At 48.3% G+C, this 22,106-nt stretch overlaps 1 protein-coding gene across 12 annotated transcripts in view; it reads left to right on the top strand.

Annotated features, from left to right (window-relative positions):
* ATXN7L1 (ataxin 7 like 1) overlaps positions 1-22,106 on the top strand; it is a 248,477-nt gene that overhangs the window by 170,764 nt on the left and 55,607 nt on the right. For 5 of the 12 annotated variants that reach the window (XM_058725362.1, XM_058725361.1, XM_058725359.1 and 2 more), the window contains one exon: positions 21,158-21,380. In XM_058725362.1, the coding sequence (XP_058581345.1) occupies positions 21,158-21,380 (223 nt within the window). Of the gene's footprint in view, positions 1-10; positions 30-312; positions 527-9,996; positions 10,150-10,830; positions 10,970-11,165; positions 11,301-13,489; positions 15,550-17,401; positions 17,610-21,157; positions 21,381-22,106 lie in introns of those variants that run through there. The other 7 variants (XM_058725370.1, XM_058725365.1, XM_058725366.1 and 4 more) reach the window with 7 other exon arrangements.

The following is a 22,106-nucleotide window of genomic DNA, read 5'->3' as shown; positions in this document are numbered from 1 at the left end:
TATCTGCCAACATCTACATTTCCTTCAAGGTGGTAATCTTTTGCTTTTGTTATTGAAGTTCTGCTTGATTCTTAATTGTTACCCCATAGCTTTGGAGCCTGCATAAACAGTTAACAAAAACACGGCGCACGAGGCAGCCGTTTCGCTTTCTGTGCTTGTTGTTCTTGGCACCGGGTCAGTTCTATGAACTTCTGGTGTCCAACTGGTAGGACCTGAAACTCTGTGTTTAACAAGTGCCTGTAGTCAAAACAGTTGGCGTGTGCAAGCTCGGGCCGCTGGTACTGCTGCGGCTGGTCAGCCCGGTCCTGGACTGTGCAGAACACCGAATCACGTTGCTGCGTTTTGGGGCTGGGCTTTTGTTGTTTCGCTGTTGGGTTTGTTTTTTGTTGTTTTCTTTTTTTCCTTTTTTTTTTTTCCTCTTTTTTGTGATGGCATCCGTGCTAATCTGGATCTCTTCAGGTTCCAAAAGTACAACATGTTTACAGTCGACGTAGAATCAGATTAAGTTGGCAGCCTGAGTCTCTCTGTAAGTGGTTTTAGTTTACATTTCTTCTGCTAGCAGGATGTTTTGCATAATTTTGCTGATCCTGGGTTATTTATAGACTTTTTTGAAGAAACGGGGATGCATGAGAGTTTTCTGTTCTAACTGTGGAAAGTGAAATCCGTTTCTGCAGTGAGGAGGGAAGGCGGCCGGGCATGTTCAGCAGAGGGTTATTTTAGCTCTTGAAAATTAATTTCTCCTCGAGGTCACTTGATAACATTCCGGAGCCTACACTCCAAGCCACTGACATCAGATACCCTGATGATTGTCTTAGGACGTGTTGTTTTCCTTTTAGTCGGTCAGAAATGGAGCAAAATGAAAGTCATGATGCCATTTCCTCTGGGGCGCTCTGGGAGGGTGGATGCAGTGATTGGGTATTGTTTCAAACGTCCGAAGTGGGTTTGCGGGGGTTGTTTCGTCCCACCCTCGGGCACTGTGTCCGCTGGCCACCGCAGCAGCCTGCCCAGAAGCCGGTTGGCGGGACCCACCGAGAGCCTGGGGGAGGGGCAGAGGAAGGACAGCCGCTGGAAAGTTAGTGGCTATTCAAGTTTGTCCTCATCTAAATGACAGTGATACTCAGGTGTTTATAACATTTAAAAAAAAAAAAGTCATCGACTGCAGGATGGCTTAGTGGCTAATGCATTATCGGTTTGATCTTCTAGCCTGGGGGTAGCACCTTCTGGTAGCACCTTTGGCGGGGGGTGTGTATGAATGGAAGGAAATCTGGGCACGTTCGAAACCACTACGCCAGGATGAACACTGTGTGAAAGGGTTTCCTATAATATTTACTAGAACAGTTGGCTAAAAATTGCCTTGCTTTGCCCACTGAATGGCTGTGTGATTAAATCACCCCTTGATAGCGTACCTTGAGCCCTCCCATCTCTGCGCCGGCTGCCGCCGGAATTTGCATGGGTAAGTAGCACGTTCATCAGCATAATGAGTGTGGAGTCCCCAGTCTAATGGTCCAGGAGAACGCCGTAATTGAGACACTTCATTGCGCCTCGGGTTAAATATTTTAAACCAAACAAATCGGGAAGGAGGGAGAAAACGGGAAACATCGTTTGGGCCGCGTGAAAGGCCTTCTAATTGGGGAGTCCGCCCTGACTGGGGTCCTTGGGCCCCTCACAGACAGGTCCACATCTCCTCTCACCCCCACCATCACCGAATCACACCCGCAAATGAAAATGGATGGTTGAGCCGGAAATTTCCGAGGTAGTGAAAGTGACATAGTTGTAACTGCTAAGTGCTACCAAGAGCCGATTTTCTTCTCTCTCTTCCATGTTTCTCTCGTCGATGGGAGAGTGGGTTCTTTTTTGGCGTTGTTTTTGGTTTGATTTGGTTTGGTTTTTGGCCTCCACTAACCTTGCAGAGAATGGCGATGAGGCTGTCTTGCTTTTGGTCCTTGAGTGTGGAGTGTGCCCTCTGCTTCCTCACGGTAGCCCTGCCACTCTGGTGAAGAACAAGTTAAGCCCTTTGGTCCCAGCAGAAAAAGACTCGTACAGCGGGGCTGAGGAGTTGGCACTCGGGCCCAGACATTTACCATCAGACTTTGGCCTCCTCGCTGCCCCATCCAAATCCGCGAACTGCACTGCTGATGCAGGAGACCTTTTGTTCTAATGTGATTCCAATCTGCCCCCAAGGATGCGGCCCCTACGACACTTCCCTTTTCCTCCTCCTGTATTAAGGTTGAGCTAGGATTTGAGGCTCACCTTTTGGAGGCCCCGGGTTTGAGGTGTGTGAGTTGGTTTGTGTGCATGTCAGCCAGCAGTGATTAAGGGGCTCCTGCCCTGCTGGGTAAATAAACTCATGGCCAGAGTGACTTTAGAGACATGAAGGAACCTACCTACCTTTACGACAGTGTTGAAGCAGGATGGCAGTGATGACAGAAAGGTTTCCCAGTCATCCTGCCCTGGGGCTTTTGCATTTGAATTAGCCAGACCCGCCCACTTCAGGATCCTAGAGAAAATGAAGGCACTGCTATTTGCCAGACTCCTAGACTTTGTTGCCCCTCCCAGGCCCTCCCAGCTGCCCGACAACAGCTTTCAAATACCCTCCTTCCACGCTTTGGTTGCCTCTGCCGGTCTAGAGAGAGCTGTGGTTGGATTGATAATTGATCTGTGTCTGGGCCTCTTGGCAGCATTAGCATTTGTGGGTCCATCTTCTCTCCTGGCCCCCAGGGAGTGGTTCTGCTGGGCCCCACACTCAGTGGGAAACCCAGGATCTGTCAGGGTCCTGCAGTCTGCCGGAAGGCCAAGGCATCCGGGGCAGAACTTGGAGATTGGGTGGGTCCCTGGCCAGAGGCAAATTTGGGCCAGATGGTCTGAGTTGGTTTGTCAAACCTGTGAGGGTTTGGTGGCCCTCCACACTCTGGTGGCTACCTCACTCTGCTATTGGCCCACTCATCCCCAAGGTCTTAAACTTTTCTGGAACAGCAGCAATAACATATAGATTAGGCAGAACCCCCAAAAGTAAGAGGCCGAACAAGAAAATAAGCCAATGGAAGGAGTTGGTTACTCCTTGGCTGTGGCTTCGTCACCCTGTTTCCAACCAGCCCCTTGTGCACCTGCTGACCAACTCAGCCTCAGTCCACCAAGGCAGGCAGGATTTGCCAGTTGTCAAGGACCAGTAGATTGCCCCCACTTTGACCTTGTTACAGTTTGCCATCGAAGTGGCACATCCCAGACTAAGGAGGGAGATATATTTGATCTACGCCATGTCAGAGGGTAGGAGTCCCTTGTCCCCTGTCCTCCATACTATACTTTTTCTCTCCAATCTGGTGAACAGGAAGGGCTTTTAGGTAAATCAACTGTATTAATTTGCTAGGGCTATTATAACAAAATACCACAGCCTGGGCAGCTTGAACAACAGAAATTTAATTCTTCACAGCTGTGGAGGTTAGAAGTCCCGAGATCAAGGTGCCAGCCACGTTGGTTTCTCCGGAGGCCTCCCTCCTTGGCTTCTAGACGGCCATCTTCTTGCTGTCCCTTCATCAGGTTGTTCCCCCACCCTCACCCTCACCCCTTCCATGCACACACCTAGTGTCTCTTTCTCTTCTTATGAAAGGACTCCAGTCATATTGGATCAAGGCCCACCCTCGCTGGCCTCATTTGAACTTAATCACCTCTTTAAAGGCCTTATCTGCCAATACAGTTACGTTCTGAGGTATTGGCAATTGGGACTTCAACGTATGAATTTGGGGGCAACATAATTCAGGCCATAACACCAGCCAACTAAGCCTGGTCCCACCTCAGCCCCACTCATTAGCAGCATCAGAACACTGCAGTAACCGCCATGATGTAGAGGTTCATCTGTGACTTGTTCCTGCACATGTGAGTGTGTAGAATCAGGCACCATCTCTCTGTGTGGGTGCACAGTCAAAGGGAACGCAATGAGAAAAAGACAAAACATGTTCCTAGTCACAAGATGAAGTCACCAGTGGCTGTGAAAAGTCTGAGTTAGCTTTCAGTGTGTTCTATTATGATCTTTAGATGACTTCAGCAGCCCACCCGTCTCGAGGAAGGCTGTTGGAAGGGTGGGTTGAGCAAAGGTAGCTCTCAGACCAGGGGGCCCCAGAAGTCATCTGACAGAAAGTGTTGCCTTCCCTTCTGAGCCTCTTCCTCCTGGTGCCATTCCGGGCAAACTCCCTGATATGTGAATAGATTCGTTTGCATGATCTTCTCTGGGTCTTGCCAACAACTATGTATATATATTTAAATATGCCCTCAGTGTTCATTCCCTGTGGAAGTTGGGAAACCAGCCTTCCATGGACTAGGAGAGGAGAAGTTAGCCAGTTATCATTTCCCATTTCAATGGCTGCTCTTTCCCCAGGGACTTGTGGTTGGCCATTGATCTTCCCTCCGTCTTCCCTTGCTATAGGATATCTTTGACCTGGAGATGCGAGGGGCCAGCAGGTTGACCTCTGGTAGCCCTTTCCAAGAATTTTCCCCCAAGATCTTTTCTTAGTAAAGAACATTTGTTCCCTGAGGATGCAGCCACTCTCAGCCAAGACCAGAGCAGAGTTTCTAGGGCCCCATCCTGAGAATGGCAGCCACCAAAGCCTGGTGTTCTTAGAAACTGCCAATGGGGACAGAAACCCAAGGATGAGTTGTGGTCAAGCTACAGGGGATCCCGGCTCTTCATCACCTGCCGGGTTCCTGCTGCAGATGACTCAGGTTCTGGTCTCCACGAGGGGACCATGGAGAGATAGTGTGTTCCTGCAGGCTAGTGGAGGATCTATTACCCTTTGTGAGGCAGCCTGGATTTTGGTCTGAGACAAAAGAGAAGGTGATTGCTGTAGGGAGAGGAGGTCAGGAATCAGCTGCTCTGTGCTGGCAGCATGAGTGCCAGAGGAGGTGGGATCTGGGTTATTTGTAACGGTAATAATCATAAAACTGCTCTTTTTTTGTATGCATGGCCTGACTCAACTTTTAGACCTCTTTTACATGCCTGATCTCATTGGCTCCTCCTTATAGCCTTGGAGAGGCAGGTATTGTTAACCCCAGAGCATGGAAATTCTGGAAGGAGAGCCCGGGTTGAGACTCCAGCTCCTGGACACCAGTGCTCCTTGTATTGATTTCAGCTGCCTAATGTCTGTATTTGGTTGCCAGTAAGGAGGTAGTTTGCAAATCAGAAAACCTGGTTTGTGTGTTTTTTTATTGTATTTCTTGTCAGTTATCAAAGCCACATTCGATTGCTCATATGTGCAATGCCTCGCTCTAAGACCCTTACGCTTAATCATTACCACCACTGGTAAGAGGAGGGCTGTTGGTAGCCCCACTTGTCAGTTGTCACTGAGATCCTTACTAGGGAAGAGGAGGAAGTGTGGGCTATGTGACACACCTGCCCTGAATGGTCAAGAGTGCTGTTCACAGGTCACTGCCACGGAGGGGGATGTTGCACACTGCTTGGCTGTGTCTTTTTCCACATTATAAGCAAGGGTTTGGAAGAGGAATGGTGTTGGTGGCAGGTCTATCAAGTTTTCAGGGGCCAGATTTGGGAGGGTGAATGGATACATGAGCGGGTAGAGCAGTAGACTACATCCAACCAGATGACACTTTTTTTTTAATGTTTTTATTTATTTATTTTTTTGAGACAGAGAGAGACAGAGTATGAGCAGGGGAGGGGCAGAGAGAGGGGGAGACACAGAATCTGAAGCAGGCTCCAGGCTCTGAGCTGTCAGCACAGAGCCTGATGTGGGGCTCGAACTCATGGGCTGTGAGATCATGACCTGAGCTGAAGTTAGATGCTTAACTGACTGAGCCACCTAGGCGCCCCTGGATGACACTTTTAAAGGACACCTGTGGGTACGTGGCTTGGCAGAAAAATGTGTAAAATAAGACTTAGGGGTGGTTCAATTGTCAAAAATAAAAAATCTAGGCTGGGGGTGGGGCATCTGAGTGGCTCAGTCTTTTAAGCATTCGACTCCTGATTTCTGCTCAGGTCGTGATCTCACAGTTCATGAGATTAAGCTCCGCACTGGGCTCTGCGCTGACAGTGCAGAGCCTGCTTGGGATTCTCTCTCTCCCTCTCTCTCTGCCCCTCCCCTACTCGCACGTGCATGCATTTGCACCCTCTCTCTTTCAAAATAAATAAACAGCTAAAAAAATGTAGGTTGGATCTCTAGCTACATTAATAGGAGGATAATGTCCAGGAAAGACAGCTAGGAGCTGCTTGGACCCCATCTGTAACATTCTTTCATCTGAGTTCCACAGTCTATGAAGGACAGACGGTAGAGCCAAAGAGGACCCAGAGAACAGAATAGTGAAAATGATGTTTTGTGAGGAAGGGTTTAAAAAGACCTCTGGGTGTTTTGCCTGGAGAAAGATTTCAAGGAGCAAATATTTGGCAAGATGTCCCCTGGAAGGGAAATAAGACCAGTTCAAGGTGACCCCCACAGAGCAGAAATGGGATTCATGTGTGGCATTGCAAAGCAGCTTAAGTAGGGGAGACACTCCAACAGCCATGGAACCACCATGCTGTCTCACCTGGTGCACGCCTGGAAGGTCCCATTGGCAGTGGGGTCTGCAGGGGAGAAGCAAGCCTGGGTGGCCCCATGATCAGAGTGCTGAGGACGCCATAACAACCCCAGAAAGGGTCTGGCAGGGATCAGGGAAGTGTGGGGCTTCTTCTGGCCTGTTGGGAATCTGTTACTCTGTCCCAACCTCAAGCTCTAAGAGCTGGGTGCCTTTCATGGCAATGATGATTCCATCACAGGAATGGTGATCCCCTTGATGGAAACAACAGCTGTATGAGAGACGAGGGGCTGGCGGAGGGGGCTGTGCCTTAGTACCTGGTGTGTGTGTGTGTGTGTGTGACATTGTTTAAAACAATCACACTTCTTCATACACCTGAGTTGGCCTTGTTTGAGAACTACTATCTTAGAGTGCCTGTGAGCTGACTCCTTAACTTAAAAATTACCTCCTTTAAGTGATTCCAAGAAAGGTTTTTGTTTTTTTTTAAGTGTTTATTTATTTTTGAGAGAGAGAAAGGGAGAGAGAGAATCCAAAGCAGGCCCCATGTTGATTTCATGAACTGTGAGATCATGACCTGAGCCAAAATCAACAGTCGGTCGCCCAACCAACTAAGCCACCCAGGCACTCCCCAAGAAGGGTTTTTAAGGGAACTCTTGAGTTATCCTGAAGCAGACTGTTTATAGTGATGCTATGAGCATTTGTATACAAGGATTTGAGTACGTGTTTTCAGTTCTTTTGGGTATGTACCTCAGGAATAGAATTGTTGGATTGTGTGGTAATTCTATGTTTAATTTTTTAAGGCACTACCATGCTGTTTCCCATAGAAGCTGTACCATTTTACATTCCTACTGACAATGCCTAAGGGTTCCAATTTCTCCACATCCTTGCCAACATTTTTTATTTTACGTTTTTGGTTGTTTTTGGTTATTGTTCTATATATAGCCAATCTAGTGGGTGTGGAGTTGTATCTCATTGTGGTTTTGATTTGCTCCCTAATGACTAACAATGTTGAGCATCTTTTCATGTGTGTGTTTGTTGGCCATATGCATATCTTCTTTGAAGAAATGTCTGTCCAAGTCCTTTGTCCATTTTTTAATTGGGTTTAACCTGCCTGTTTCTGTATTTAGAATTATGGTTCTAAACTTCCTATTCCTCAGATGCTAGAACAGTAGTAGTAAAAATTGCATCTTTTTATCTTAAACCACCTGTTTGCTGAGAACTTAGGCCACCAACTTACTACTGGGCACCTGAGGTAACAGGAGAGAACAGGGTGAAAGAGGCAAGGGAAGGTGCTCCGGAAGGATCGAAGGGCTCTGAGAGAGTTGGCCGGTAGAAGCTGTTCACATCTCTGTCCTCCAGGTCATCCTGGAGCTCAGCAGAGACTAGGAAAGCTGTTGACATTTGTCTCTGGAATGACTTTGGCTCGCAAGCCATAGAGCCTGCCCTTTCATCTGTGCAACATTGCAACATCCAGCTGGCCTCCTCCTGACAGTCCCCTGAGCGGGGTCAGTGTACCCATGAGCCCTTGACCCACTGGCCTCGCTCGGGTCTGGAGGAGAAGGCTCACAGCCTTACCCCTGGGAGCAGACTATCCCCAGGCAAAGCTGGAAGTGATGGGGAAAAGGGGGCTTAATGCCCCGTCCAGCAAAGCTGGGTCCAGCAGGTGGTCGGGTTATGCCACCTCATTCCCAGGGGCCCCATTCCAAAGACATGCAACTGTGGAAACCAGTGCTACTTTGCTATCCGGCACAGCCCCCTCCCAGTCAGAAATGGATTAATTCTCCTTCATTCTGGGAAGAAACTCTCTACAGGAGGGGAAAGGAAGCCAAGAACCCAGAAGCCCAAAGTCATGTTCTCTTGAATTATTCTCCCCGGGAGCCTCCCTCTCCCTCTTTCTTTTGCTCTTACGGTTCCAGAGGGATGGTCCCATCATGGGACCATCTTACAAAGGCAGGTAGGCCCTGCCCAGGTTGTGTGACATGTCTCTAGATGATTCAATGTCCCCATGGTCTGAAGTTCTCCATAGGAGCCATACCTCTGACCCTTGTAAAGCTTTTGTCTCTTAAAAGCTTGTTTTTATTTTTCCTTAGGAGAAGGCATATATTCCTTAGCCAGGACTGACTTAAGGTTTATCAGGTAATAGCCAGGTTTTGCAAAGAAATGTTGGATGAAACACGGGAGAGATCTCAGTAGAAGATAAAGTTGCCCAAATGCACTTTGCCACTGGGTGTTTTTGATTGAGGTGAAATTCACATAACAAAATTGATCATTTTAAATGTTTTACTTATTTTGAGAAAGACAGAGAGCATGAACTGGGGAGGGACAGAAGGAGAGAGAGAGACAAAATCCCAAGCAGGCTACATGCTCAGTGCAGAGCCCAACATGGGGCTCTATCTCACAAACTGTAAGATCATCACCTGAGTGGAAATCGAGAGTCAGACCTGTAACTGACTGAGGCAGCCAGGCGCCCCACAAAATTAATTATTTTCAAGCATACAGTTCAGTGGCACTGAGTCCATTCCTGGTGCTGGGTCATCATCACCTCCACCTAGTTCCAAAACATTTTCATCAACCCCAAAAGAGACATTATAACCATTAAACAGTCACTCCCCACTGCCTTCGTCCCCAGACCCTGGCACTCACTGACCTGTTTTCTGTCTGTATGGATTTACCTACTCTGGATATTTCGTCTCAGTGTAGTCATACACCATGTTGCCTTTTGTGAACTATTGGGGTATTTTTGGGAACCATCCCTCTCCCCCAGTCTCCTTGCCAAGATCAAGGAATCAACTTTCTAAATTTTTTTTTAATGTTTATTATTTTTGAGAGAGAGAGAGAGAGACAGAGAGAGACAGAGCAAGTAGGGGAGGGGCAGAGAGAGGGAGACACAGAATCAGAAGCAGACTCCAGGCTCTGAGCTGTCCGCACAGAGCTTGACGCGGGGGTCAAACTCACAGACTGCAAGATCGTGAACCTGAGCTGAAGTTGGCCGCTTAACTACCTGAGCCACCCAGGCGCCCCAAGGAATCAACTTTACAAATATCTTGAATAAATGAAAACTTCCTGCTGGGATTGGTAATTAAACTGTCCCACAGAAGTTCAACCTTTATAATGATGTCTCTACTCTCCAAAGCGGAGGGCCACACGTTGCAGTGGACTCTGTGCATCTGGCCGGTCAGCCCTGGGGGAAGGAGGAGTGGAAAGGCCTGAGCTCCCACGCACTGCCGGGACCAGGCCCAAGGGGACAATGGCTCCAGGAACCGGTCCCCCATGCAGCTTGCACATGGCCATCAAGCCCGGGGGCTGCGGCAAGGCCCCGGCCCTTCCCAAACACGGACTCTGCTCAAATCAGCCTCGGAGGAGTCTGGTGCCTCTGACCACACCTTGTGTGTGTGCAGTTCAGGAAGACCCAAGTTCATCTGCCAAATTCAGGATACAGCCCTGACTGTTCCGGGCTTTTCTTTCTGCCTTTCCCTAATCGCATCTGGGCGGGCTCTCTTAAAGGGGAAGTGGTGCGTTCTGACTGGCCAGGGCCCTCAGCCAGGAGCCAGGAAACAGCTCCCACGAGTCGCGTTGCCCAGCGTGTCACTGGCTCAGCCTCCTTATCCAAACTGCAAGGCTGCCTCCCCAGGATGTGTAAGTGTGAGCGCAGGGCACGTTGGCCACACAGGATGGCGTGGGGCTGGGCCCAGGTCACGGAAGAGAGAGCCTGGCAGGCGGAGCGTGCTGTCAACCCACCATCCACTTAGCAAATCCGAGGTGTAGCGTAGACAGCACTGTGGGGCTGTGGGCTGGCACCGGAGCCGAGGCAGGGCTGAGGCGTGCAGTGGGGAGAGGAGCTGCCTGAGAAGGAGGTCAGGAGTAGGAGGCTGGGTTGGGGACCAGTCTATTTTGGACAGCCTTTCTGCAGACACAAGCCTCGGGGCCCGGGTAGGAGCACAGTGGAAAATTTTGTAGCACACACCTCTCCTGGCACTGGGAACCTCATCCACCCGTCACCACCCCCCCCCCAATTCTCTGCATTTATGTGCAGCCCCAATGACACTTCTTGCATATATCTACTCAGCAATTATTTGTCATTGTTAGGCTGTAATTTGTGTTGAGAAATATTTCAGGTCTCTTGCACTCAAACTTTTAAAATTGCTTGACACTCGCGACCTGTGATTTTCCTTGTTTCCTACTTGCGGATGCTCCTCAGTCCTCTGTATGCACACAGTGGGCCCTGGGCGAAGGTCGGTGGCCAGCACCGCCCCCCTCCCCCCCCCCCACCCTCCCCCCACCTCCCACCCCGCCCAGGCAGACTGGCTGGCTCACTCACTCAGATGATTGGCAGGGTACCTGGCCTGGTTTCCAGCTCTGGTTTTGTTTCCTGTGTGCCCATGGAGAAATCGAGGGGGAAGCTCACACACGCTCACGCCCACAGTTCCAACTCAGTGCCCCGAGTGAGTGACTGACGGTAGGAAAACAGACCCTTCCTATATTTTAGACTCCTCTCTCCCCTAGATTTTTGTTTGTACGGGGGTGATGGTCGATCTTAAATCGTGTGAAAGGCTTTGTGTTCACCGAAATAATTCAGACCTTTTGCTCCCAAAGAAGGGGGCAGAGGGAAACAGAAGGGGGCTGGGGAGAGAGGGGGGGAAAATGTGTCTCTGTACTCACATATTGACAGGGCACAGCCACACCCTGTTTCAAGACAACTTCCTGTTTGCACTGCCAACTGTCACTCCAAGGAGAACAGAAACGGTTCCGTTATTAGTGGCTGCTGCGGGACCCCGACAGCCTGTGGGGTGAGTGGTTCTGAGTGACGCTGAGAGCTTAGCAGGGAGTGGAGACTTTGCACCTTCTGTTGTGGGAGGCTGTGGCCTGCACTGTGGAAATTGGAAGCCGGGACAGATAGAAACCGAGCAGCCGTGGCCTCTCCTTGCTCAGCCTCTGTTTTTTGAACAGTGCGCTCCTGTAGGATTCTTGTAAATGGAATGGTTTTAATTCAGGGGCCGGGAGAAGGCAGAGAACTACCCACTTAGTAAAACCACTACTTGCATTTGTAAAAAAATCTACATTTTCATGTGTTGGGGGGAACTTCTAATAAGCGAGTTGGCTCTGTGGTAACTGCCTCCTGTGTGTTACCACCAATCCTCACAGCACTCGTTTCAACACTGAACACAGTTAGGGCGAGACCCAGGGCCAACTGCCAGGGATAAGAGTGAATAAGACACCTGCCCTCGAGGTACGTCCAATGACAGACGCCCAGGCCGGTAAACCAGTAATGACATGTGATGTTGCTCAGATAGGGCACTTCGGTGTACTGTGGGAGCACCTGCCCACTTATAATCCTATAACGTGGACATTGCTGTCCCCCCCGTTTAGAGGTAAGGACACTGGGGCTCAGGGGGTCATTTTATCTGCCTAGTCACAGAGCTAATGAGTGACAGAGCTGGGATTTGAGCCCAGATCTCTCTGATTCCAAAGACAGCGGTGTTGGGTCCGCACTTCCTGTGACTCCCAAAGCTGGCCCAGAGCATGGAATCCCCTCGGGACCTTTTAAAAAGTACAGATTTGGGGGCCTTGGCCCTGCTGTCCCAAGACTGAAGAGCACTCTGCGGCACCAAGTGGTCTCTGAGATATAGGTACGGCCCGGACACTTTTTCTACCTTGTGCATGAGGATCCTCCCTCCCTGGCTTGTGGTGTGTACGAGGATTTTTTTATATGCTTAGCCCAAGGCATCCGGGGAAAGCTTCCTGATGTTGCCGTAAGACAGTATTGGGAAGATTTGGTCCGGCTGTTCAGGTGTTTGAGACACTGGGAATCCCTGCCTGTGAATCCTCTCCCCAAAGACACACCAGCCTCTGCCTCCTGCTTCACCCAACTTCCGGCTGCCTGTCACACCTGTCCCTTTGGTACCCCCAAGGGTGGGGAGGATGTCAGCTGTGCCATCTTAAGGTAGAATCCAACAAGCATATCCTAAAGCTGGAAGCCACCAGTTTCCACCCAAGCCTCGGTGGCTCTTGTGTTTGAACTCACGTGGCTTGTGCGGTGGGTATGTTGGGCAGTTACTCTGATGGAGAAGTTAATACCATGCGGGGGGTCCCTTCTCACCCCCTCTGCTATCACGTTGGCTCTGGGCACATGGAAACAGCTAGGACAACCAAAGGCCTGATATTATTATTTTTTTTATTTTAGAGAGAGTACGCACACCAGCAGGGGAGGAGGTGGAGGAAGAGAGTCAGAGACAGAGACAGAGAGAATCTCAAGCACGCTCAGCGTGGAGCCCAACACAGGGCTTGATCCCATGAGCCTGGGATCATGACCTGAGCCAAAATCAAAAGTCGGACACTCAACCGACTGAGCCACCCAGGCTCCCCAAAAGGCCTGATATTATTAAGAGAATCGGGTCTCTGGCTGTAGGCAGAGTCCCGTGAAGCTGGAGTGCAATTCACTTACCTCAGGCCCTTCAGCCAGAAGCCGGCCTCTGAGGGGGAGCCTTCCTCCACCACCCAGGGTGCTCAAGTGGTGGCCAGCCCAAGATTTGGAGAATGTGTCCCCACCCTGAGGGAACCCTCTGGCAGTGACAGTGTCTTATCTCCACCATCATATCCCAGGGCCTGGCACACAGTTATGTGTCAAGGAAATACTTTAAATATGAATGAATGAATGAATGAATGAGTGAAGTTGACTTGAACACGTTTTACTCCTTCCTACCTTTGTATCTGCACCTGTGTTCTCTCCTTTGCCCTCTCTGGTTAAGGATGGATTAGTGTTGCCGTAGTTGTTATTGTTTGCTTGTTTTATCTTTTTCTTATATGGATTTAAAGAGCTTTAACCAAACAGAGCCTATTAAGCAGTCCACCCACATCCTTCCCTTTTTTTTCTCATCTATCTACATCACGTATTAATATATATATATACACATATATATTCCATTTTTGTTTTTATAATGATCCATGTTTACATATTATTTGTTATATTTATAATTTCCTTGTGGATTTGGGCATACTATCTCATGCACACCTTTCCTTAGGTAGAGATAACCGTCATTCCTGTCATTTTAAATTGTTTTATTTTAGATCATTCAGGTCAATTGTGATATTTTTTTATTATTGTAAACAGCATCACTGAGAATATCTTTGAACTTTTGGGGGGTAGGGGATTATTTTCTTGAGGTGGACTTTCCAGACTACAACTATCAGATTACCAGATTAAAGGCTGTGAATTCCTTTTTAGTTTTTGTCATTATCACCAGGTTGGTCTCCAGAGAAATGTCATCCCTTGAAAGTACCCCAGCAGTGTGTGTACATGTGCTTATATCCCCCGAGGTCTCTATTTGCTGTGGTTTTTTTCTTCGAGCTAGATTCGGTGCCGAGTAAGGACTGGGGGCTCATCCCTGAGGGCTGATGGAAATATTTCAGGGCCCTGGAAAGTCCCTGGGACTCCCCACATCATGCCTAGCAGTGGATGATGCCAGAATTTTGCACCTTAATATAAATAACCAACAAAAGAATAGGTGAGGGGGGAATACTTGTAGACGGGAAGATGAAGAGAATCTCAAGTTATCTAAATTCAGATTGTGTCTCAGGGTTGTGTCTCAGGCCAGGTTGTGTCTCAGGGTTGTGTTCAGGGTTGTGTCTCAGGCCAGCTCTGAAATTGGGGAAGTGCTTTGTCAAGAATCGTGGCAGAACCTGCATTGCCTGAAGGTGTAGAGGGAGGAGGATATCCGAGCAGGGTGGCATGATGGGAAGAGCATTCACTTGGGCCGGCCAGACCTGGGCTCTCCTTCCAAATGCTGAGGTCTGCATGGCCTTGGTCTTGTTTCATAATCTCGCTAAGCTTTAATTTCCCCCGTCTATAACAAGGAGGTGAACAGCATCCATTTTGCGGGGTTGTGGGGTAGGTTACATGAGCTGGAAAGGGTAAAAGGAGCTTGCAAGGTGCCTGACACACAGGCACTCAAGAATGCTCTTCTCCTCCTGAATGAATGGGCACAGGGTGACCAGATGACTGAGAAACCAACACAGAGCCTGGAGCGATTTGAGCACCGAGCTGGCATGAGCCACCGACCCACAGTGGCATTTATCAAAGTGCTCTGGACAGTGCCTGTTGCCTGGTTGTGCGTAGGAAGTGAAGAGGGTAAAGACCTTGTATAAGCTAATTGGAGGCAGGCACCCATGCCTTAAGGAGCACTTCCCCAGCCACTCAGACCCTGCAGTCTTTTAAAGAGATAGGTACTCTGGCCTGAGAAGGAGGAGGCACTCCAGAGGAGCTCACAGCACTCCTGGCATAGGAACTGCTTGGCACGGCTCTGCCTGCCAGTCACTTGACTTTGCTGTGTCTTCATTTCCTCCCCTGCTGAGGAAGGCTGATTCAATATGCCTCCTCTAACCACCATAGCACTATATTTAGTGTTTCAGTACAATTGTGGCAAATGAGACCACAAGCTCAGATTCTAGCCCCCACACTTCCACTTAATAGCCTTGTGACTTCAGAGCTTCTCAAAGGCAGTCTGCCTCAGTGTCCACAGCTGTGAACTGGGGACTAGCTCCCTCCCTAAGTGGCCGCAGGATACAACTAGCGCAGTTCCTATGTGGTTTCCCCCATGCCGAGGGCTATGCCGTGTGCCTCACCTGCCAGCTCGTTTGCTTTTGGAAGAAGGTCCCTTGGAATTCAGAGTTGTCCTTTATGGAAGGCATCCTGACTGCGGTTGCGAATGCAGATAGAATCCATTGATAAAATAGAGCCCAGCTAATGATTGGCCAAGTTCCTGCCCTCAGAGGTGGGGGCTGAAAGAGAGTGTATACTGTCAAATGAGAAGGTCAGGTGCTAGCCTAAGCCCGGGTGAGTTTATACAACCGTGGCAGGCCACAGGTGACGGTGGTGCTCAAAGTCTGTTGGGAGGGGATTGGTCCCCTAAAAACCGTATTGGAAAATTCCCGACAAGTTCTTTCTAAGGCTGGTACAGGGAGCCGCACCGGGTGTTGGTGGCTGGCTCAGCCATTCCTGAGGCATCTGGGCTGACGTTTTCAACGCAGGATATTGATGTTGTGAGTATGAAAATACCTCCGTGAATAAGCACGAGGTGGGGGAGGTCCAAATTTTTTCTGAAACAGAATTGCCTGAGAACCTGGTGGATTTGGCCCGCAGGAAGGAAGGGGAGAGGATTGTGGAGACTCCAAGCTTCCCACACCTACCAGAGATTTCCAGAATGCTGGGAGGCAGTGTCTACGAGCCCTCCACACAGCCGTGTGCCCTGGAGTCCCACCTGGATGCTTAAGGCATTTATGGTGAAGCAGGTGGCCAGCTGCCGAGGCCATGGTCTGGACTTCTTTTGGTAGATAGGCAAAAAAAGTAAAAGGGTTTGGTTTTTCATTTCTTTGGGCCTGGGGTCCCCAACACCCTGAGGCTAAGGTCTCAGGTTGTGGAGTGGAGTTGCTGACTGCTGACAGGTGTCTCTTTTCCTTTCTCTAGAGGAGCGGGGATGCCCCGCTGAAATTCCCATGCACAGTGGGTGGGAGGGCAGGGGGTGTCCTGAGGCTCTCCCCATCCACTGCCACATCTTCCAAGATTTCAGGGTGGTAGAGATCAGATCACAGGCTCTGATGTTTTCTAGTTCTGTAACCTTGGGCAACACTCGCGTCTCTGAGGCTGTTTTTTTATCTGTAGAATCGAAATAATAATATCTCTCTTAGGGTACTGTAAGAATTAAATGCTATAAGATAAATCAAGAGTTTAGTAGAGTGCCTGGTATATTGGAAGTTCTTAGTAAATTATTAGTAGTGTTGGCCAGAGGACAGAGGGGTGAGACCAGAGGTTGCTGATTCAAGATCAGTCACCGAGGTTGTTCTTGGTGTAGTGGGCACTTAATTCTACAGGTGTGTTCTCACAGTGATTTTCTGTTTCCACTTTAGCAGGTAAGTGGTACTCATATTAGCATTAGCACAACAGATTGGTTTGGTCTTTCTGTCTGGAAAGAATGTGTTGCAAGAGCTATCAGCTATTGCAGTCTTTCACTTTGGGAACTATACCTCAAAGAAATAATCCTAAAACACTTTTTAAATAAATTGTTTAAAAAAAAAAACAAAGCCAGATGGTAAATAGATAATAAGAGAGGGGCTAAATAATGTAGAGCAATGATTGAATATAACTTCACCATTTAAAATGACCAGTATATGGGAATTAGTAATGTATAAACAGAATAATGTTTGTTAAAAAAAGAATACTCCAAAATATCAATTAATTACAGTTTTGCTAATACATCTATGTACATTAACAAAGAATGAGAAAAATTAGAGAAAAAGCCTCTTTTTCTCTAAAAATTTTTTTTTCAAGTCTATAAAATATTTTAAGGGCACCAGGGTGGCTCAGTCGGTTGAGCATCTGACTCCTGTTTTTGGCTCAGGTCATGATCCCAGGATCATGGGATCAAGCCCTGCATTGGGGCTAAGCGTGAATGGAGCCTGCTTGAGATTCTTTCTCTTTCCCCCTCTGTTGCTCTCCCCTGCTCATGTGCGCACGCTCTCTCTCTCTCTCTCTCTCTCAACCTCTCTAATTAAAAAAAAAAGTCTATAAAATATTTTAATAGTGAATAAAAAATACAATGTCCTATAAACTCTTACTGGGCAGGGCAAATGGAATTAGAAAAATTATAAGGAGGGGCGCCTGGGTGGCTCAGTCGGTTAAGCGTCCGACTTCAACTCAGGTCACGATCTCGCGGTCCGTGAGTTCGAGCCCCGCGTCGGGCTCTGGGCTGATGGCTCAGAGCCTGGAGCCTGCTTCCGATTCTGTGTCTCCCTCTCTCTCTGCTCCTCCCCCGCTCATGCTCTGTCTCTCTCTGTCTCAAAAATAAAATAAAACGTTAAAAAAAAAAATTAAAAAAAAAAAAAAAAGAAAAATTATAAGGATCTACCTTAGGCCCTCCCTTGACCAAAACAGAAAAAAATAAGTAATCCCAGGGCAGGTGAGGACTTGTATCAGAATGATTGTGATATAAATCTGGAACACTTTACCCGGGACATTGCACCTGCACAGAAATATATTTTTACAAGAAGCCAAGACACCGTTCCTATCGCCAGCCCACTGCCTCTCCACCAAAAGACAAAACTGTGTAAGTTATCCACAGGCGGGTATTCACAGACTAGAGAAACACAGATTGAATGGGAATTGGGTCTTTCTGAAACATCCGCTCACTCTGCGCTACCCAGGACATCAGCTCTACCATTTTCAAAAGCTTCGGCAAGTGAAGTGTGAAACTCGCCTCCTAGGGGAAGCTCTGATCACGGTGACCCTAGTTCCCCACTTGAAATTCGTACACAGCCTTTCTCGCCTGCACCAGCGGCTGGCAAGCTTGTTCTCGAAGCTCAGGGGACAGAAGTACGGGTCTCTTTGTGGAATACCTTGAAATAGTGATGGATTTACTTTGGTATGAACAATAAGGAACGGGTCAAGTAGGAAATACTGCTTTAATCTGTTTATTACAATACAAAATCACACATGAAAAAAAAATTAAGGGTGAAAGGCTATTTTCAGGTTTTGATGAACATTCTCTCATATACAATTTGTTCTCCAATTGGTCATCTGCAAAAAATTTATGGAACTAAAATATAAAACCAAGATAAAAGCATATCCGTTGATTTCCTTTTTTCTGTGAATTTAGCGGTAGAATGTGCTGACTGGGTCACTAAACAGAGAGGACGACTTTAGAATCACTGGTCTGGCTCATTCATTTTGTCCATAATGGCACCCTTCCTTGTGATTGGTCTTTGTTTACATGCATTAGTAGTAGTAAGTAATGGTAGTGGTATTTTAAAATTATAATTCCAGTATAGTTAACATACAGTGTTATATTAGTTTCAGGTGTACATATAGTGATTTAACAATTCTATACATCACTCAGTTCTCATCATGACAGGTGCACTCCTTAATCCCCATCACCTCTTTCACCCACTCCCTGCACCCCGCCCCCAACCTCTGGTAACCATTAGTTTGTTTTCCGTAGTTAAGCGTCTGTTTTTTGGGTTGTCTCTTTTTTTCTTTGCTCGTCTGTTTTGTTTCCTAAACTCCACATATGAGTGAAATCATATGGTATTTGTCTCTCTCCATTTACTAGTATTATTTTTAACTCTTAGTTCAGCAAAACAAAATTTCTCATTTTCAAAGCTTTTCTTCCACCAGAGCTGAGGAATATTTGTTTCTGCACATCCTTTCCCCCTACCCACTTGGTCAGCTTGAGCAAGTGATAAGCAAGTGAGTAAATGAAGAAAGTTCCCAAACAGTAGTGGTAAAAATCAAAGTCATATTTTAATTTTGGAAACCCCTGCCAAAAAACAAATTGCTAAACAGGACACTTCCCAAGGACAGACAGAGTTATGTTGCCCCCAACTAGCTCTGCCCTGCAGGCTCCCGACTGATAACCTCTCTGACCTCCCCCATCAGCAAGATCAGACCAGGTGACTTTCGATCCAGTCCTAACCTTCCGTGATGCTAAGTCCCGCACTTCCTAGTTTCCTGGCTTCAAATCTTGGTCACAGTACACCCCATTTCCTGCCTTCCTGAGAACTGGCTAGGCCCCTGCACACAGCACGGAGGCCCATTCCTCGCTTAGCCATTGGCCCTGACCTTGGCGAGTCACTTCGCCCCTCTGGGTCTTCTTTGGCCAGTCACCCGTGAGGAGGGTGGAGACGTCTAGCAGCTTCCTGCCTGTCTCACAGGAGTCGTAAAGGCCAGTACAACTTCACAAAGGATGAATTCCTCCAAGGAAGATCCTGCCTGAGTAAAATATTTCAATACTTCAGCTGTAATTATTGCCATGATATTCAGGAATCATGAGGGATGAGAAGAGAAGGCGCTGGTGTAAGTATGTCTTGTATTTATGGTAATGCAGAAGAAAGAGACCTTAGTGGCCACCTAGGGACCCACTTCATTTACAGATAAAGACATGGAAACTGAGAATGTGTAAGTGGTGAAGTCCAGATCATAAGCTTAATAATGTGGTGTGGTTGCAGTCGGAGCCTAGATCTCTGGCTCGCAGCCCAAGGTTCTCCCACTACATCACAGAAGATGCCCTGGGATCAGCTCTTGGTTTTCAAGACTTGCAGGATGGTGCTAGGGACTGAACATGTATGCAAGGTCAGCTCTGATTCAATGAAGAAAACTTACCCAGTAAAGTTATTCAGTGTAGGCAACCTACAGGCACTGGTCAGGCCAAAGAACCAAACAACCAGATGATGCTCAAAAATCCACTTTCCCCCCAATTCCCACTTAATCAGAGGACTAGAGTCAATCTGCTTTGAGACAACCTGGCAGCCCATTGGTATGAGGGAACACAGAGGAACCCCAGAGTCCCATTCCTGATGGTCAGGTTGGTCTTGCTTTCTTCTCCCAGGTCAAGGTGCCTGGAATAACTGCCAGAAAGGTCTCAGTAATGAGAAAAGGCTGATCCCCAGCTTGGAGATGGAAGGACACTGTGGACTGCCATCTTTGCCTTCTACCTTGTTCATTATCACGTTCAACACGTATTTCCAGATTTGTGATCTCTTGTTCTTCCCATCAGGACATTTTTTTTTTAAAGATTTTATTTTTAAGTAATCTCTTCACCCACTCTCGGGCTCAAACTTACAACCCTGAGATCAAGAGTCGCATGTTCTACCAACCTAGCCAGCCAGGCACAGGACATCTGTTATAATTTCATTTATTTATTCAACACATGAATGAAGCACTAATGATAATGTGGGGCCCTATCGTAGGCACCAGAAAGCGAGAGGGGACTTAGGATTTCAGAGCCTTCATCTTTTGGGGGTCCAGGATTCTTTCCTATAATTATGCATTTTTCTTGAGAGGGGGTCCTTAGCTTGGATCAAATCTGTAGACCTATAACAGTTAAGAACTTTACCCCATGCACCTGTTTTCTTGGTCAGTGTCCTCATCCTGCCCATTGAGTTGAGATCTCAGGGGCTGAGCAAGTGAGAGCAAGTGAGGATGTTCATCTGGAGCTCTGGGATTTTCTGTGGAACCTCAAGAGGCTGTGCCTGTCCACCTAAACCCAGGCGCACATCTGTGACTTCTCCCTCAAGCACTGATGCCCTCCCTCAGGTCCTGGCCCAACAGCGGTGGCCCTGGACCTTGGTGAGCCCTGGAGAGGCCACAGTGTCCCATGGACAGATGCCAAGCCACTTTCTGGCACTCAAAGACCCTTTTATTCAGCCCTGCTGGTCCTTCAGACCTTTCTGCTTCTGCAGAGAGGGGCGGGGGCGCGGTGGGAGGGGTTCAGGTTCAAGAATTTCCTGTTTGTTCTCTTGGGAGTCCTGCCCTACTCACTGCCCTGAGGGACCTTGTGGCCTCTGAGTAGCTGTCTGGGGATTGGCTGTGTGGTTATCCCACTGTGTTCTGATGACAGCTGGTGTCCCCTCTGCTCATCCTATGGAAGTGGTTTCGCAGAAGGATAGCCTGGTAAATGCCTCCTGCGAGAAGCTTGGTATATTAGTTTCACGTGTCATTTGATACAGACATTCAGGATGACATTGCTGCTTGTTGGGGAGAGAGGAGCGAATGTCAAGACAAATCGGAGTCAGGACTGGGGCTTCGGGGGTGCCGACCCAGCCAGATAAGCATTTTTCTCTTTGCCTGTGCTGAGTTCTATTCTTTCTTCCTCTGTAGAGAGAAGACACGGTTCAATGTGTAGACCTTCTCCCTCTCCAGCATCTCCACCCTCCAATTCCAGGACATCATTAGGACAGGTGAAAACAAAAGCCTGTCTCAGCGGCCAGAACTCTGCCAACAGCATCTCAAAGCCATTCAAAACGCCCAAAGACAATCTACTTACCTCCAGCAGCAAACAGCACACGGTCTTTTCTGCGAAGGGATCAAGGGACAAAGCATGGTGAGTGTCGGGCACTGGCAGCTGGCAGCTGCCTGTCCCCCCCTCCCCCTTGTCCCTGTCACCACAGGAAACCATGTTTACTCTCTGGCTTTGTTCCTGGGCATCGAGTCTGGGAATTTGGGGAATGAGGGGGGAATGGGACAGAGAAGTGGAATGATGGGGTGAGAAACCCAAACTCCAAGAGGGAACCCAGGACCTGAAAGCACTACATATGCCTGACAGGGGACACTTTGCTGTCCCTGAGAGCTGAGCCAAGTTGGGTCTCAGGAAACGGTAACAGGGAAATATTCCTCAGTTATGCGGTCATCTCTCAATTTTCCGCCCCAGTGAAGAGAAGCATTGAGGTAAATCATCAAAAGCTCAAACAGTTTGCCCAGGGGGTGTGAGGCCCCAGGCCAGCCCCTCGGCCCTGGGAGGCAGGCCCCCGGTGAACCTCCCTGCCTCAAACAGCCAGGCCTCGGCTCAGGGAATAGCTGCTCACAGAGGCACAGAGGTCATTGGGAGCTGACCACTGGAGGAAAAGAGGAAATCCAAAGAGAATGGCACCCCTTTGATGGGGTGGGGGAGAGCTAGCTGCAGGGGGCCCGTGAAGCATCAGAATCTTTTGGTTCATTTTTTTTGTTTTAATCTCAGTCTTTACCCAAGAGTCAGAAAAGGTTACCCATGGGCTGGACAGCTCAGGGACCAAACTGGAAAGGAGGACAGGAAGCAGAAGGCAAATATCTT

This window comes from Neofelis nebulosa, chromosome 4 (genome assembly GCF_028018385.1).
Source record: "Neofelis nebulosa isolate mNeoNeb1 chromosome 4, mNeoNeb1.pri, whole genome shotgun sequence".
Lineage (NCBI taxonomy): Eukaryota > Metazoa > Chordata > Mammalia > Carnivora > Felidae > Neofelis > Neofelis nebulosa.
This window is presented reverse-complemented; position numbering and strand designations above follow the sequence as displayed.